Here is an 18619-nt window from a genome sequence, read left to right as displayed (position 1 = left end):
GATTTATCCAGTGTAGAAACTGAACTTTTTCTGGAATAAAACTGTCTAAAGGTTCTTTGACAGGTATGCCCACTGGAAATTTTTCAGAATTCTTTTGGGTTAGCAAATATATTTTTAGCCATACAGATTGGCAAATATTAGTTCTTTTTAATATATCATCATCTCCACATGAGAGGCTGCAAAACCCACAACACATCAGGACTGTGTGCAAGCAAAGCTAAGAGTTAGATGATCTAGGAACCTTGCTCTAGAAACTGAACGTGATTACTTCTATTCTTGCATGTGAAAATTACTATTACAGAAGAATTCTAGAGAAAAGAAAGAACTCCTTTTTCGGTGTTGTTGCTGTTCTAGTATCAAACATTATTATTATTGTTGTTTCTTTTTGTACTAGAGTTCAAATGATCAAAAAAGATATTGATAACTAATAATAAGTGAGTCTGTGATGTATTTCTCATTGACATGTATACTTTCAAGTGATTTACCAGATATTTTGACATTCTAACAGAATATTTTATCACTATTTTCTGATCAAAAGCATTCTTCTAAATTATTGTTTCAAGGGGTCTCTCTGATTTGACCAACTAGATATTCTAAAGCACTTAATAAAGTAAAAATAAATAAAATTAATCAAAACCTAATCTGTTAAGATGAATCAAGTCCACAAACTTCAAATCACAAAACTTGAATTCAGCAGAATTCAAGATTGATACATTACCATTATCAATGGAAAGAAATGGAACTTGCTGAATTGTTGATTTAATTGGTGTGACAAAAGCAGTAAGGGTCTTCTAAATAACAAATACAAGATACTCTTGTAATAATGATCAGGGAAAGGAGTGAGTTGCTGTAGTATTCAACATTAAACAAGGATAATCTTCTTGAATGGCAGGCAGTGATGTGGGCAGACGTCAAAATGGGAAATTGATTGTGACTTATTTATACCACAGAAGGTTCTATTAACTGCTGAGATACTAAATAACCAGTATGACCCTCCTTGCTGAGTTATTTTCACAATTATAAAATATTTTATAATAATATGAATAGTTACTATAATGTATTACACATTTTTGCACTGTTTTCTTGTATAAATTGAAGAATTTATACAAGAAATTTATACACTGAACAAAACTGTTATATAGGAATTTTATTTTCAAGTTAGGGATGTCCAAAATTTATCTTGAAATTTATTTGTTTATTCCCTGCCAAATAATGTTAGAAACATCCCCAAAAATACTTTAATACGCAAGTAGTGTGTGGTAATTTTGAAAGCAGGGATGTACACATGGCTATGCCACATTTGGTACACATATACCAGCTCTCTTTTCTTTTTCCCAATGTGGTATTTGAACACACATGACAATGCCTAGTGGGATTTTCCTTTCTTAGATGTGGGTGGCACAGGTATTAGGAAATGTCTTTCCCTCAGTCTCAGGGGTTCGTCATCCAGATGTAGTGGGCAGCGATCTTGGCATGTGGAACTTTTGAAAAATTTCTCTGATGAGAGTCAGTTGAAAATTGACGTCAAAAACCACTTGTCAAAGCCATTTTTACTAACCCTGGAATCACCACATCACGTGATCGTCTGGCTCCTACATGGTCTCACAATTTTTTTACAAAGATAGCGCCACAAAGCAGACAGAAGCTTGAAAATTAGTTGCTTCTAATCCTAAGAGATGGCACTATACGCCTGCTCAATTCAAATGCTTTCACAAACTAAATTAAATGAGTATTACACATTGAACGTTCAAATCGAGTTAACTCAATCATAGCAAGGTCGCCATTTTTTCTGCGCCTGAGTTAACTCAGCTGTAGCAGTTAAAGGGTTAAAGAAGTGGAGAAATTTTCTTCATGTGAGTATCCTGAGCATCCCTTGAGGGTACATATCAGGAAATTGATGACGATTTTACCATATGGCAATTCATCAAATGATGAACAACAATGCAATGAAAAAACATTTAGCTGAATTCCTTATAATTCACAAAACATTTTTCTTGCAAAATATTAATGTGTTAATAAAATGACCCATGACAATGAAATTGATGGTCCAGTTGACAGAGTTATTTGTAATTCTGGTGTCCAATCCACCATAGGCAGGGACGTACGTGGGAGATGAATTTCTGTAGACTGAAAAACGTTCCATGTTTGGGCCTCTAGAATAGGATTTCCTGCTATATAAAAATTATTTTAAAAAAATCCTTAGGCCACTCAAATCATAAAAAAAAAGTCATTAAAGATTTTAATAATTATTTCATTCTATTCTAGAATATCATTCTGTAATGTATGCTGCTTCATGAAGAAAGACTGTTGATTCAGTAATGGCCATATTTTAACTTATGGTTGTTATCAGGGCATATAATGTGAGCAGTGAAACAGTGATCTTTGCAAGGATATATAGAATGGAATACAGGTATTCTATTCTCATTATTTAATGTTCTTATTAGTGAGGGATGAAATGGAGGTATTAAGAAATCTCAGCATGAATACAGCAATGGAATTGCATGGGATATCAGTCTGTTTTTTTTTTTCTAGTACAAGAGAAATGATAGTTCCCCTGAGCAGGTTGTTTAAGCATCAGTATACCCTTAAACCAAGAAATTTCTTGGTTTAATCCTTTAGCCAAGTGTAAGCAAATAAAAATTTGCATGTGAAGTAACATCACGACTAGGCTATTTGTATATAGAGGCTAATGACTTCACATTAGGATATGTACTAATGCACATATCCTTACAGACATGTATAATGCTATGTATTATGGGAACTGCCACTACCCAGACTGGTTTTGACCTTTATTGAGTTCTCATCAGTAATCTCAATAAAGATCAAAACTGGTCTAGGTAGTGTCCCTTCCCATAATGCATGGCATTATACATGTCCATTGCATTATGGGATACTAAGGCAACTAATGCAAAGTCATTAGCATCTATATACAAGTAGCCAGTTGTGATGTTACCTCATATACAAATTTTTATTTGCTTACACTAGGATAAAGGATTAAACCAAGAATATAATTTATAGGAATAGAATACTCTTAGTTTTATAAAGGTAAGATATTGTAATTTATTCACTTTCTTTTTACAAGTGATAGTTGAGCTGGATAAGGAATATTGCTAAACTTTGCAAAGACATTTAACTGAATACAGCATGAAAACCTATTATAGATTGTTAGGTGAGGATGCAATAAACTTTATCTCTGTTATTCAAGATTTTCCTGATGTCTTTGTCATTTATGTAAGAGAATGATGCCAGATCAGTTTTGTATTTAGACAATATTACTATTATGCCATGTGCATGTACAATGCACAGAACTGGCACCCAATAATCACATTCATAAAGGACCATCTGCTCTATTCATTCAATTTTGTATAAGCTGAGAATGAAGTTCTTGTGCTACTATATGTTGTTCTCCTGGTCTGCCTTCTCACAAGGACAGTATGCAGAAATTTGAATGAACTCCATGCTGGCTAGAGAGAATTATTTCTCTTACTTGATTAGAGTTTAAATCCAAAAGTGAAAAGAAGAGTAAAGATTTCAGATTGATGCATTTGTTGGTAAGGATTATCTGGTATTCTACTTGATAAAAAGATGACTTGCGTTAGAATAAATACTCTTGGTCAACTGAATTGTAAATACTAGTTATTAACAAAGATCTGTTGAGCTTTGGGATAAACAATTAAAAAAAAGTAGTGATTTTTCAAATTTACCAAACAATAATTGGGGACCACGCTTGTGATGGAAAGAATCACACAGTATCAATTGAAAAAAAGTAGTGATTTTCCAAATTTACCAAACAATAATTGGGGACCACGCTTGTGATGGAAAGAATCACACAGTATAATCCATAGTCAGAGTACAGTGAGTTTTAAGAAACTACAACCGAATTACTAGCCTTCTCTCCATTTGCACAATTATATGTAATGCAATCTTTGTCCTAAATTTAGGAATCCCATGGAGTTCTGATAAACTGAACTGCTGTTTTATTTTTTGGAAATATCTCTGGACAAGACAAGATTTCTGTTCTTTGTAATGTCACCTCTTCAGCATAAAGAAATTAGATTTTCTCTGTTGCACAATAATAGAATACTGTTGTCACCCTTAAAAATACTTGTTCATCCACTTTCTGCAAATATATCTCTGGTTATTAGTCATCAGTAATTTCTCTGCATTCCTTCTGTCTTTTAGAATAATCTCCCATTTATAAATAACAAAATGGATTTATCTTATAAAATTTTTGCCCTAGTACATCTTCAGTATAATTTTCAAATTAAATGGGAACATATGACATATGCGACCTACAAGTACAATTAATTTTAACAAGATTTTAAAAAATAAATATATTTAAATTTTAGTTAATTCTAGAATTTGTTAAGAACTATTTCTCATAACAGGGATAATTTAAGTCCACTCGATGTAGCTAGCAAGGTCTCACACCTCTTTTTTATAAACGTTCGAAGAATGTTAATTTTCTTCCAAAGAGCTCTGTGTCTGGTGATAGCATGCTGTGACTCATGGAACTTAATGTAGTCTAAATGTTCATTACAATGCATGGTTGCAAATTAATTTGAAAGTCATACTGAAGATGCCCTTGCTTCTAAGGCAAAAATTTTATACTAATTAAATTTATACATAAGGTTAATCCATTTTATGTTATTTATTAATTATCATGTCTTCTCCCCCCTGCCTTCATTTAAGTTTCTGCTCATTCACAGGTTGAACAACTTATCTAAAGGGATTACCTCAACAAAGATACATGATTTTAGATACCAGCTTTGTTCTTCAAAGACCTACTGCATGGTAGGTCAAGTTGCATTTCCAACAACAGAACTGGCTATTTTTGTAAGAAAATCCTAGGGATAAAAAGATTGGCTTTCAACATTTGCTGATCATAAAAATTAATTCAACCAGAATTGTTCTTGATTTGTATAAAAATCCTAACTATGCTGTTGTTGAATTTTTTTAGGGTATTATGATTAGTAAATTTTAAAAGACAAGTTCTACAATCTTTTATTTATAACAGCATTGAAAGACTAAAAAAAAATTTTTGACCATAGCTGACTCAATCAACTGTATTAAAAAAATTAAGATATGCAATTGGTATATTCATGAAATTAAGTGAAGTTTGTTTCTATTGCAGAGAGCATTCAGAGTGTCCTGTAACTGGCTGTAGTTGCAAATGTATGTCTTTGGATGCTGTGAGCAAAGTTAGTACTGTAAATGAATGATAATTGTGACAAATAGAAATTTATTCTGGAAAATAATGTAAATGAAAATTGTACATTTTTGTATTAAAAGTTTTGTACAGATAAGTTTTAGACATCCTTTACAGCTCTTTCACATAAAAGTTTGGATATCGGGACATCAGTTGGATGGCTTCATTATAGAGCTTCATATCTAAAAATAAAATAAGGATTTGATTATGAGTGTTATGATGTAATAACCCAAACTATATCATCATTGGTATGGATGGAATATTGTACAATTATTTTTTTTATTAAGTAATAATAAAGATGTAAGCCAGTAACATATGCACCTTTGATATGAAATCAGGTGCAGGACAAACAGTCTTCACTATGTACTAAACTTAAATGCTCAGATGTTTTTTTCAAGACACCAGATTTTTACTTTGAAATCTCTGTCTGGCCTATACTCAGCCTTTTCTTGAAACACTGTTCAGTAGTAATAATGTTCTGCATTCCAATTTTTAGGTATGTTTTTTTGTATAGGACAGAAATTGATGAATTTGTTCTCTCACACCTTTTTTTAGATTACTATGTTACAGATAAATTACTTTGAAAAACCCCTTTTTCTTTTCTTTTTTTCAAAGGGTTCTGTTATAGCTTATGCATCGATATGAAATTAAAGTATTTAATGTTTAGCTCTAATAGTGGCATGCTGCACGCTACTAATATTCTTTATGAAAACTATCTTATCCTTGCAGGTGGTATTTCTTCTACCATTTATAATCTTGGTCTATGCAGATAATGTCATCCACTTAATTAAAGAAGTTAGAATTCAAATGTACCTAGTAAAGAGGTTAAAATAGCAGGATAATGTATATGGAACACACTCAGACAAGTCAAATATGCAAGCAAATATTCTTGAAGAAATGTGAACTTCTCACTAAAGAATGCCTGCCACATTTAACATGAATATAAGAGTTGGATTAGAAATGAAATTATTTAAATATATTACAGCAATGAGGAAAATTCAAGGAAATAAACAGTAGAACCAGGTTACAAATTAAACTGACATTATTAATAATCAAGAATGTGCAAGTATAGCTGAATCAGATGTTTGAATGGGGGGAAACCTCCATGTAGTATGTAAGAAATCCAGAGAACCAAGTACAACTTTTTTTAACCTTATTTCCACAGTGACTTGGAAAGTTGTGGCATAAACTCATAAAAAATTGGTACAAATTTCATACATTAGAGTGCTATTTAAACAAGATCCTGACACAATTTCCAACCTCAGTGGAACTCAGTTTGGCATTAGGTGGTGTATTTATCACTCCTGAAGGAAAGTAACTTTTTCGTGTTTTATTTGATATTGTCGCCATGACACAAATGGTGGCAAAGACCACATTGTCAGACGATCTGAATTTGCAGGATTTTATTCAGTGCAGTGTGTGTGAAATGTATTCATCAAGAAAATTGAAACTGGGGAGAGAGAGTGTGTATTAAAAGTGTTTCAAAAGTGTCTGTTAGATAATGAGAACGCAGCAAATCTTAGTAGAGTGGACAATACTGATGGTAGGATGGAAAATGATGTTATTAATAAAGAAATAGTTCACTCGAATGTTATCCTTCATTGGATAAAACACGAAACTAAAAAGAGAAAGAAGCAGATGGTCCAAAAGAATAAAAACTGACCAAACAAGAAAAGGAGACTCAATGAAAGTGTGACAAAATAGTGTTTCCTAGGTGCAAAAAGGTAAGTTAAAGGAAATGGTTGGTACAAATAATTTGAAAAGGAGTTGTTAGAAAACTTAAGTCTTCTACCACGCTATGCTAGAGGCAAAACCGAAGAGGGCAACACATCTATATGTGGATTGTGTTTGATGGAAAAGAGGATTTGTGCAATGCTGGACTGCATATAAATGTTTTGGTGTTAGATGTCTAGAGAGCTGTGTTCACTGAGCATTCTGAAGCACGAATTCAGGATAACTTGATAGGGCAAAACGAGTGAGTGTGAGAATGACTAAGTGCAGAATTTAGTCTCTCAAGCAAAAAATATTTAATAGGGTAGTCAATTCAGGAAGTAAAAGTGGGTGGGAGACTAAAGGGACACATGTTTCTATATACTAATACCACAAGTATCAGGAACAAGAGGGAGGTGTTCTTGGCATTGGTTACAGGCATTAGCGAGACTTGGCTAACAGCAGAGCCCCCCCCAGTATATAAATAAAGAGTCAATGCAGACTTTGACTAGAAAAGTCTAAACTTTTTTTTTTTTGTCACAAGTGCCTCTTAAAATGCAAATCAGCCATTAGAATTTAAGGATATAAAATCATCTGCCCTTTATCTCCACTGCAGTTGAATATATTAAACTAATTGTTTACTTCATACATGATTCCTAAACAAATTTTATATGAAAATATCAACTGCATTCTCAGTGAAGAACCTCTGGAACAAGCACAATAATTAGCAAAGGCAGTAAATGAGAGTCAAGCATAAGTATGGAAGCAGTCAGATAAATAAATAAAAGAAAAATTTGCTAAAACACAAACTACTACATAGAGCAGACTTTTTTTGATATTTACATTAAAGTGTAGTGTGGTCACAGCAAGCTGAATACTTTAATGATATCAAACAGAGAATAGATAGTGCTTGCCAAGGACTATAACTGCCCAAACATGAAAAAGAACAATTTACATTAAACTCCTGAACTCAAAATGAAATATGATTTCATATTTAAATCTGAAGACCTGTTATCTCAAAATAACTATATTAATAAGTTTCAGTACACAAACATCAAAGCTACGCACCCTCTGTGGTAATTAACTATATAAAAAAATTTTTCTAATCACAGGTGTGCTACTGGAAGAAGCATCCATCTCTGTTCTTTAAGGCAACAATTATAAGAAATAATTTAAAACTAAAGTATGCTTATCATTGTAGTTTGAAACACAAAAAGTGAATGAGATGAACTTCATCATTGATGAGACCACTGTCCTGCTTATGGAAGGCCTGAAAAATTTCATGTTTGGTCTTTAGAGTAGGGCTTCCCAACTATGTAAAAAAAAATTGTTACACCACCCACAAAGCATGTGTTTGTGGTATATCTAGGTTGTCTGCAGATGGTTTGATGCCGACATGTCACATCTGAATTAGCAGTGAAGAAACAATGGTTGCATAGTCTCAATGCTGCCTTGATCCTTCCGTTCCATTGGCCTCATTGCAACATAACAATACAAAAGCAACTCAAGCTAGTATTGCTGTGGCTAGATGGCATTTTAACTTACAGGCGTTCAAATTCTCAGTGGAACAGGAACCTAGTCATTCAGTTTATGCTTATTCTAGTATGATCCTAGAATAACTGGCCACAATCACCAGCACAATTAATTATTTACAGTGTGGGCCATTTGGCTTGATTATCATCACATTGTTCGTAACCTTGCTGATGTCAAATCAGAGCTGGCCATTGATGCAGCCAGAAGTACTATAGGTTCACAACCTTTCATGGGTGGAAGTTACATTAAAAAATAATAATGTATAATTAGTCTTGGTACAGGTAATCAGTAAAAGAAAACATTAATAACTGGTTTACAAGCCCTTTCTCTTATCCATGTCAATATGTAAAATAACTCATTCTAGCAAGATAAAGAAAAACTTCAGTATTACCATAGGCATTCTAAGTTTCTTTTGAGCCTTGATAGAAGTCTTCTTAACAAAAAAAAAAAAAACCTCTCACTGGTTTGTCTGTTACTCGATCTTCATGTAATACACACAAGGCCTGCTACAACAACTTGAACTCAGTAATCAATTGGTAACTTATAATACTACGCAATGGAAATCCATCCAAAATAGGTTGAGTCCACTAATTATGGATTTTAGACAATTAGACTCGGCATTTCTCTGCTGCATCCCTTAAAGGGCAAGTATTTTATGTCTGTAGATATGTGCATTCACCAGTTTGCAGAGATGAAAAAATCTACGTCCATATGAGACTGGCAGAAATGCATTTATCCCAGCAACTTAGATCATTCTAACACAACCCTCTCACTGATATCACTCATAACTTGAATTTGTTATTTTTGGTATGGGAAATGCTTGCCTCCCTATAGATAAGTTATTATGAATACTGAATAAACTGGTCTGAAGACTATTCGATGGAAAATTAATTCCCTGAATGTTACAGATATAAGTTTTAATATACACATACCAGCCACTGAATTAGAAACTTTTATGCAAAATACTTGCTCACATGCTCCAAGCAAATATAGTATGCTGCTGGTCAGTAATCATCACTACTGACGATCACAATGAGAAAAACAATCTTTTGGATTTCGATAAAGAGCTTATTGTGGGTGCCTGTCTGGCTGGAGCCACAATTTTGAAAACAGAACTGGTTTTTCAAAAAGGGGAGTTAATCAGTGAAAATATAACTCACATTGCTTGTCTAAGAGGCATAACCGTGGTCCTACGATATTCTGTCAGGAACAAGATCGCCATCTTCTGAAAAGACATGTACAGATAAAGAGAACTTCCTGTGTGCAGCAATTGACCAAAGCATTTAATGAAAGCTGTTCCCGATCTATATCTCACAAAACTATGTGCGGAGAATTGAAGAGGATTGGTATTGGCGGTCACATGTCTATACGGGGATCACTGATTTTTGCAAAGAACCAGAAAGTTCATCTACAGTGATATCAGGAACACCATGACTTGGCACTGGAAGAAAAAAAAAAAAGTCATGTGTCCCAATGAGTCGTGGTACACTTTTGTGGAAGCCCCATGAAGCAACGAACCCAGCTTGCCTTGTAAACACAACAAGGTTGTGAAGGTGATGTCATGGTGTAGGGCAGTGGGGTTCAACCTTTTTTACTATGCGAGTTACTTTTCTATAAAAAGTTATTCGGCGATCTACTCTCTCTTATATAGATCACATTCCCCCAACCTGATATCTGATTACGCACAAATAAACAACTAAAAACTTTGTGTATTTAAAAATTTAATTATTATAATACAACAATAAAAAAAAGCAAATATATTGGAATAAAATATTTATTTCTCTATTTTGGAAAACCAAAGTTAGAAAAAACAACTTGCAAACTTACAAGTTACAGGGGGAAAAAAAGTTAATTTGACATTGTTTGGACCTTGCAATATTTTCATAGTCAAGTTGATAAGAAGTGGCCAATCGCAGACACTCATCCAAATGATCATTTGTAATTTGGCTTCTTCATGACGGTCATTTGAAAATAACCTTATTCACTCGGCTCGCTGTTTGACTTCCACTTCTTCTTTCACTCTGCCTTATCCCATGTTAAACAGGGTCGGCGCGCCAATCTTTAACCTTCCTCTTCCAAGTTCTCCGGTCCAGGGCATCCTTCAGACTCCATCCTTTCTCCCTAAGATCCTCTGTCATCTTATCCCTCCACCTGAGCTTGGGCCTGCCTCTTTTTCTCCTTCCCTCCAACTCCATATACTCCACTCGTTTACCAACATACTCCTCACCCTTCCTCTCAACATGTCCAAACCACCTCAGCCTACTTTCTTGTATCTTCTTGCCAATTGGTCCCACCTTAACCATCCCTCTGATGTAGTCATTCCTTATCCTGTCCTCCTTGTCACACCACTCATCCATCTCAACATCCGCATCTCCGCTACCTCCATCTTCCTCTCCTGTGCCTTGGTTATAGGCCACGTCTCCGCACCATGGAGCATCGCCGGCCTCACCACCATCTTATAGAGCTTTCCTTTCCTCTTACAACCCACTCTCTTGTTGCACAGGAGAGTGAGTTGTAAGATGTTATTCAGTGCTGTATTTCCTCATCCAGGTCACCATTCCTCTCGACAACCGACCCAAGGTACTTGAATTTCTTTCCTGAAATTAGCCTTTCACCCTGGAGTCGTATGACGATATCCTCGTCACTCCCCGTTGACATACATTCAGTCTTCACCCGGTTAATTCTCATGCCGCTCTTCTCCAATGCCTTTCTCCACTCTTCCAGGGTATTTTCAAGCTTCTCTCGGGATGATTCGCATAGAACAATGTCATCGGCAAACAACATGCTCCATGGTGCCTCCTCCTTGACATCCTCCACTAGTACATCCATGACCAGGTCAAAGAGGTAGGGGCTCAGAGCTGACACTTAAAAATGAAGCCCTATACAATAGGGAACCCTTCTGTCATGCCGACACTAGACCTGACCTGAGTTTCTGTTCCTTCATACATCTCCTTCACCAACCTCACGTACTTCTCCGACACCCCCCTTCTTCCTCATACACCTCCATACCCTCTGTCGTATGCCTTTTCCAGATCTATAAACACCATGTGCAGATCCACTTGCATCTCTCTATATTTCTCCATCAATCGCCTTAGCGCAAATATTGCATCCGTTGTCCCTCTTCTTGGCATAAATCCAAACTGCTCCTCACCAATTTTCGTTTCCTGCCGTAACCTTGCTTCAATTACTCTTTCCCATATTTTTAATGTGTGTGACATTAGCTTGATTCCTCTATAGTTGCCACAGTCTTGAACATCTCCTCTTCCTTTGTAGATTGGGACGAGAATACTTTTCCTCCATTCCTCTGGTATCTTTTCCTGTTGGGCTATTTTACACATCAGATCCCATAACATATCCATGCCCTCACTGCCCAAACTTTTCCATACTTCCCCAGGTATCTGGTCTGCTCCCACAGCCTTTCCATTCTGTTTGACTTCCACTGATCCAAATTAATTCATTTACCCAGACTTAAGAAAATTACTGATTTGACAATTTTAACGAAAAATAAATAAACAATAGCAATATACTTAAAGCAAATTAATAATGATAAATGAAATATTATGTTTTCAGTTTTAATTAAATTTGTAAGGAGGAATACACAAGAGATCAACCAAAAATTGCTCCATGATCGACGGGTTGACCACCCCTGGTATAGGAGCAGGGTCCCTTGATATTGCTTGAAGGAATATCTGAACAGGGTTGATGATGAAGTCCATCCTGCAATGTTTACTTTTTATCAAAAGGCGACAGTTGTTTCATAGACAACAATGATACCGTTCATTATGCAAGAATTCTTCAGCAGTGGTTCAGTGAACATTACAGGAACTTCTGCCATCTTCCCTGGCCACCACAGAGCCTGGATTTGAATCCCATTGGGAATGTACAGGACACATTAGAAAAACAGATCCAAGAACCAACTCCTCTTCCATCAAATCTAATCCGGTTAAAGGACTATCTGGTGAATACCTAATGTTGTTGATATGGATGCAATGCAATAACTAGTGGAATCTATGCCAAACTGCATATGTGCTGTAATTCAAGCTAAAGGAGGTCCAATAGTATTAATTTTCTAGTTCACTGGCCAGTATGTGGATAAAATAAAAAAAATCGATGCAATATTGGAACGTGCCTCTAGAGTTCAAATAATAAAGAAGGTGATAGTGAAATGGATGTGCATTCTTATTCAGCAAAAAATTATGTGGTAGGAATACTATTAGTTACAAGTAACATACAGAAAGCAGAGTTTGGACAGACTTATGTGTTCGTCGAACATGTTGTTTATTATTTTAACGGTATAATAGAACACAGAAACGAAGTAAATAATTGATTTATTAACTTGATGCTGATATTTCGCTGGTATTATAACCAGCATCTTCAGAGCACAGAAACACTGTTTGTCACAATACGCGAGACTAAAACAACATGGTGTACATTAACAAAATTGTAGCAGCAACACAAAGACTAGAGTCCTGATTTTGGCGCCCTCTATCTGAAAAAAAAAAAAAAAAAAAAAAACGCTATCATATATTGCTAGAGTCCTAGAAAAAGGAAAAACTAGCACTTTTCTAGGACTCTAGCAATATATGATAGCGTTTTTTTTTTTTCAGATAGAGGGCGCCAAAATCAGGACTCTAGTCTTTGTGTTGCTGCTACAATTTTGTTAATGTACACCATGTTGTTTTAGTCTCGCGTATTGTGACAAACAGTGTTTTTGTGCTCTGAAGATGCTGGTTATAATACCAGCGAAATATCAGCATCAAGTTAATAAATCAATTATTTACTTCGTTTCTGTGTTCTATTATACCGTTGAAATAATAAACAACAGAAAGCAGAGTATGAAAAAAAAAAAAGGCTCTGCAAGCTAAAAACAATCAAAAAGAATTGTATCACTCTGCTGCAAGTAAATGTTAAACAAAAAAAAATAACTACTGAGTGTAGGTACGTGACTAGCAGATGCAAAAGATTGCAAAATGGGCACTCATGAAATGAACCAACAGCTATCAATTCAGCATATTCGACAATGAACACAATGCTACCTATTCACAAACTAAAGAATTTGGCAATAAGGGTCTGGTGGGGGTAATAATTACATTTCATCTCACAAGTTACACAATTTTATAAAAATAAATAACGAACAGCAAAACAGTGACCATTTGTTCATAAGAATATTACATACATACACACAAGTAACTCATACATGGGGATTATCGTCACAAGAATTGCCACATATAGCAAAAGGCTTATAAAATGGAAGAATAGAAGTTGCATTCCCAATTGAGGAGGTTTCTGATCTTACGAGACTAATTTAATCAAAAATGCATCTATTTTTCATACATATTAAGGCATAATAGTAAATAAAACACTCAGTACATGTAAACAAATAACCATCAAAGTAGTTCTTTATTTTCAAGATTAATACATCATAACAAAATCAGGAGCTAGGAATGCCGAAGGCTGGGTTTTCAAGAAAATCTCAATGGAAACCTGAATTGCAGTCTTCAACATCTAATTGTAGACATCCTTATAACATTTAAGGATGTTTTTGATCTCTAACCTCATGAGTTCTAAAGTGAAAGGGGAGATTGAAAATGTCCTTAAATGGGTCTCCTTGAAGAATATGACTATATCAGCTTAAAAATTTGAGTCTAACTCAGGCTCAACTCCACAGAACTTGACTCAGATTCCTTACTGATGCGTTTTTCCATAGCCAGAAGATCTTCGCAGATGAAGACAATAGGGACACAAAATGGATGCTTAGCCACTTAGTACAGTCGACAGAGGTATAAAACATGGCGCATGTACAGATAGGAAGTAGTGATAGTACTTAATGTACTATCGCTGAAATGAAATGGCACCAAAATGAAACCACATATAACGAGAGTTACCCGTGTGTATATATATATACACACACACACAATCATACCCCGAAGTTACGCAGTAGGTGGGACCAACAAAAAGCGCATAAGTCGAATTCACGTAACTCGGGTATAATTTTGCATACAAAATATTAGTTAATTGGGACCAGAGGTTTACAAAAACACCTATATTTTTTAAGAAATATAATCATAATTGTAGTTTTTCGTACAAAAAAAAAAAGAAAGTTATTTCGATGTCCATGGTTTCATAAAATCTAATAGATTCGTCTGACTGGCATAATGTCTTTTACTTGTCACGCAAAATTTCTTCATAGCAAGCTAATGATTTTTTTATTCCTTACCTTGTAGCTACAATTCGTTCCTCGTTAGAATCTATGTCCTCCAAAATCTGTAAACCTTTCTTTTGATTGTTCTTATTGTGGATTCCTGTAGATCAAACTTTTTTGCTAGCTCACAAATTTTTATTCTGCCTTCAAAATCCTTAATAATGTTGAATTTTGTTTCCAAAATCAATGTTTTTCTTTTCTTGCTAGCTGTAGAAGGATTGGACTTGCTTCCTTTGGACGACATTTATTTTTATATGATAAAATTTTTATCAAGAACATAACATTAAACAATCGCAAGGTTTGTAGACTATAAAAATTGTGTATGAATGGAGACCGTGCGAAACACGTCAGTGCTTGTTCACAGCATGTGCAACCGGCGTCAGAAAGATACGACTAGTGGTGAAGCAGGACGGGAATATGTACATATACGAAACCGTAACTCCGGGTATGACTGTGTGTGTATATATATATATATATATATATATATATATATATATATATTCACTAACTCTGACATACCAAGCTTTTGTCATCATTGTATTCACTAACTCTGACATACCAAGCTTTTGTCATCATTGTTCAGCTTGATAACTAGCCTGTTCAAAGAATTAAAGTATGAAACAACAGTTATTTTTCTGTATGTTTGGACTCAAAAAAAAAAGACTGCATTTCCTACTGACAGTGGATACAGAATAACTAGCATGTTGGTGATTTGTACCTATTGTCTAATCTAATCTATTCTCTTGAACTGCATGAATATAAGAATAAAACTAGCAAAACAGCTGCATTAAACAAAAATAATTTTATCTTTCAAAAAAAAAAATCTAGATTCTAACATTTAACTTAAATTTACTCACCAAAATTTTGAGCAGCTTCCTTAGGAAACATAATATAACTTTTACATAAAATTGTATTCCTTGGTGTTACAGAGCCCTGTACTTCAATTAAACCATCTATGTATTCTTGGAGCTATAAAGAAATAAACATGAAAACAAAAATATTTTATTAAACTTGGCTTCTAGTTTTACTGGATAATTAAATGTATTACTTAAGTAGTCAGTAAAACCATTCTCATAAGGGAACTGGCTAAAAGAGTGAAAAACATCTTGCCTTCCTCAAGTAATATAGTTATTAGCTGTTATATGAAAGCTTATTTAAATAAGCTTTCACTTCACAAAAGGGAGTTGAATATCATTTGCAAAATATTACAAAAAAAAAAAAGTTTTAATCTTCACAATTTGAAGCATCTACATAAATCTATACCAAAAGATTTCCCAGACAAATAACTGATGATTGATAAAGGATACTATTTCCCTGAACAAGTTTAATGCAGATGAAAGCGGCTTATTTTGGAAGAGATTGCCCAGCATGGAAAATCTGTTTATTTGCATAAATGCTAGAAGCCACATTATCATATAGTTCACTTAATCTGTGTACATTAAAGGGAAAGGATAAAGAACACCTCCCAGTTTATCAGAAAGATCCTAAGTAACAACTTCACTTTTTACAGAGTTGTTACATAACTGCTTTCTGTTTTGTTATTCAGTTTTCTAACTGATAATACCTGAGGATATGTAGCGATTCTATTGTAAATGACCAAAAATAAAAATTCTTATCATATACACTTTTTTTTTGGCTGCAAAGTGTGATAAAACAAATTGCCATAAAACCTATTATGTTAAGTGAGCCATCACCAATCTGCTAAATGAAGTGGTGTCAAGATTAACTATTAAACAATGCTTACTGCATGGTCAACATACAAGGGTCAGTTGAAGAGGTTAAAGAATCTACTCATAATGCCCTTGATGGAAATTATAGTCAAAGTGATGACAGAAGAATCTCCAATATAAACAATGTGATAACAATTTAACAAATTGGAAAGCTCTTTCCCATTTAACAAATGGGAAAGAGCTTTCAGACAATAGACACATTCAGGAGCACTCTTGCTGATCTTATCAGTATTATAAGGTCAAGTGAGAACCAAAATGATGATGATAATATAGTACTTGACACTGTTAGACAGAAATTTAGCTAAAATTTTAATTAACTGACATTCAAAATAGAATCATTACTGATAACAACATCAGCAATAATCATACTATAATCCTCCTCCTTAGCCTAATATGATTAAAAATGTTATTCTACTTTAACTAATACCTTCCTTTTTCCATTCCCTCGAGTACCCTCCCCTTGAGCCTGTACATTCTCCTGACCTCCAGTCATGGCATTTCAATGCAGTCAATATCCTCCACCTCCATATGAGACTGGCTAAGTTGCCTTTAATCAAAAAGCCCTGATAAAGGTTCTTCAACATTATAGACAACATTCAGACCCAGATCTTTCTAACCAAAGGGCTTCATTGAAACCAGTTGTAAGTTTTTCCACTTGGTTATACTATAAATTATATACTTGGTTTAATCCTTTATCTAAGTGTAAGCAAACAAATTTTGTGCTGCCTGAAGTCTTTTCAGGACTGGGGCAACTCATATATAGAAGCTTATGACTTCACATCACTTACCTTAGTATCCCATAATGCAAAGCACATATCCTAATAGGTATGTATAATACATTATGGGAAGGGTCACTACAAAGACCAGTTTCGACTTTTATTGAGGTCTTCTCATCAGCAGGAGTTCGAAATAAAGCCGAAGTCATATTTTCATATATGAGTAGCCAAAAGGTGTCGCACCTTATTATTAAAATACTCTGGATTGGAGATAGTTGCTGGAAATTTTTCCACACTTGGATAAAGGATTAAACCAAGTGTAAGCAAACAAAGTTTGCACCTGAAGTATTTTCAGGACTGGGGAAACTCGTTTATAGAAGCTAATGACTTCACATCACTTGACTTAGCATCCCATAATGGGCATGTATAATGCCATGCATTATGGAAAGGGTCACTACTCAGAATTGAGGGAAGTAAAGGAAGAGGCTTTGATATAAAATCAAGTGCATGATAAGGTCGCACAGATCTCTACTTTTATTCATCATCTATATGGTTCACATTAAGAAAGAAAGAGGCATTAAACCTGATATTAGAATCTGAGAAAGGGGGAGGGTAAAGGGAAGCATGCTATTTATGAGGTTAAAACGCCCAAAATTTTGGCAATGGATATAAGCATATAAATATGACTTTGGCATTACTTCAACCTTAGTATCATGTCTGGGTCTGGTCCCACTGATGAAACCTCAATAAAGGCAGAAACCAGTCTGGGTAGTGATCTTTCCCATTATGCAGAGCATTATATATACCCGTTAGGATGTGTGCTTTGCATTATAGGATTGATGGTGAAGTCATTAGCTTCTATAGATGGTTGCCCCAGTCCTGAAAATATTTCAGGCGCAAAATTTGTTTGTTCACATTTGGATAAAGGATTAAATAAAGTACACCTAAACCACATTTTACGCGATAGATACATTCCTAAAAATTACGTGTAAAAAGAACTACTGACTCCATAGAAAAAGTGAAGATTGGTTCCAAACCTGAAATATAAGTAAAATAATGAAAAAAAAAATGTTAAATTCGTTAAGATCATAAGATTTTTATTTACATTTCATGGAGAACACACATACACATAATGAATTTTAATAACGTAAAAAAAAACATATTCATTTCAATTGTTTGCTAAGGATTCTATAAAAAAATTATGTTATTCGCAATTAGTTTCTGACAAACGCGAAAGTTTTTGTTTTCGTGAGACTGTAATATCACTAGAACTACTTGATATGGTATTATCGTCATCGACTTCCACCTCAACTTGTGGAATTCTTCTTGTCATGTCTTGAACAAAAGTACCACTGGTTGTTTCAGTAGTTTTAGGCATGAACTCAGTTATTAAACACTGTGTTGATGCTTTAGATAAGTCGCGATATAATTCTCTCTATGAAGACATTATCATCTTCGCTAAGAGGTTTATCAATTAACAATTCTTCGATATCTGCCAACGTAAAATCATCGAATCCTT

General features: G+C 34.5%; 2 protein-coding genes across 7 annotated transcripts in view; one reads left to right on the top strand and one right to left on the bottom strand.

Moving 5' to 3' along the window:
• mio (GATOR complex protein mio) overlaps positions 1–18619 on the top strand; it is a 349531-nt gene that overhangs the window by 329518 nt on the left and 1394 nt on the right. For 2 of the 3 annotated variants that reach the window (XM_090394033.1, XM_090394032.1), the window contains exon 27: positions 5135–5201. In XM_090394033.1, the coding sequence (XP_090250159.1) occupies positions 5135–5201 (67 nt within the window). Of the gene's footprint in view, positions 1–5134; positions 5307–18619 lie in introns of those variants that run through there. The other variant, XM_090394034.1, reaches the window with a different exon arrangement.
• Positions 5223–18619, bottom strand: part of LOC150105268 (replication protein A 14 kDa subunit-like) — a 66712-nt gene continuing 53315 nt past the window's right edge. For all 4 annotated transcript variants that reach the window (XM_090394037.1, XM_090394036.1, XM_090394039.1 and 1 more), the window contains exons 3-4: positions 15512–15623; positions 5223–5391 (exon numbers count right to left, since the gene is read on the bottom strand). In XM_090394037.1, coding sequence (XP_090250163.1) covers positions 5321–5391; positions 15512–15623 — 183 coding nt within the window. In that variant the 3' untranslated portion in view covers positions 5223–5320. The remainder of the gene's footprint in view (positions 5392–15511; positions 15624–18619) is intronic.

The sequence above is a fragment of the Typopeltis vanoorti genome, chromosome 6, assembly GCF_054136105.1.
Source record: "Typopeltis vanoorti isolate ZY-2024b chromosome 6, IOZ_Tvanoo_1.0, whole genome shotgun sequence".
Lineage (NCBI taxonomy): Eukaryota > Metazoa > Arthropoda > Arachnida > Uropygi > Thelyphonidae > Typopeltis > Typopeltis vanoorti.
The sequence above is the reverse complement of the archived record's forward strand: the minus strand, read 5'-3'. Positions and strand labels throughout refer to the sequence as shown.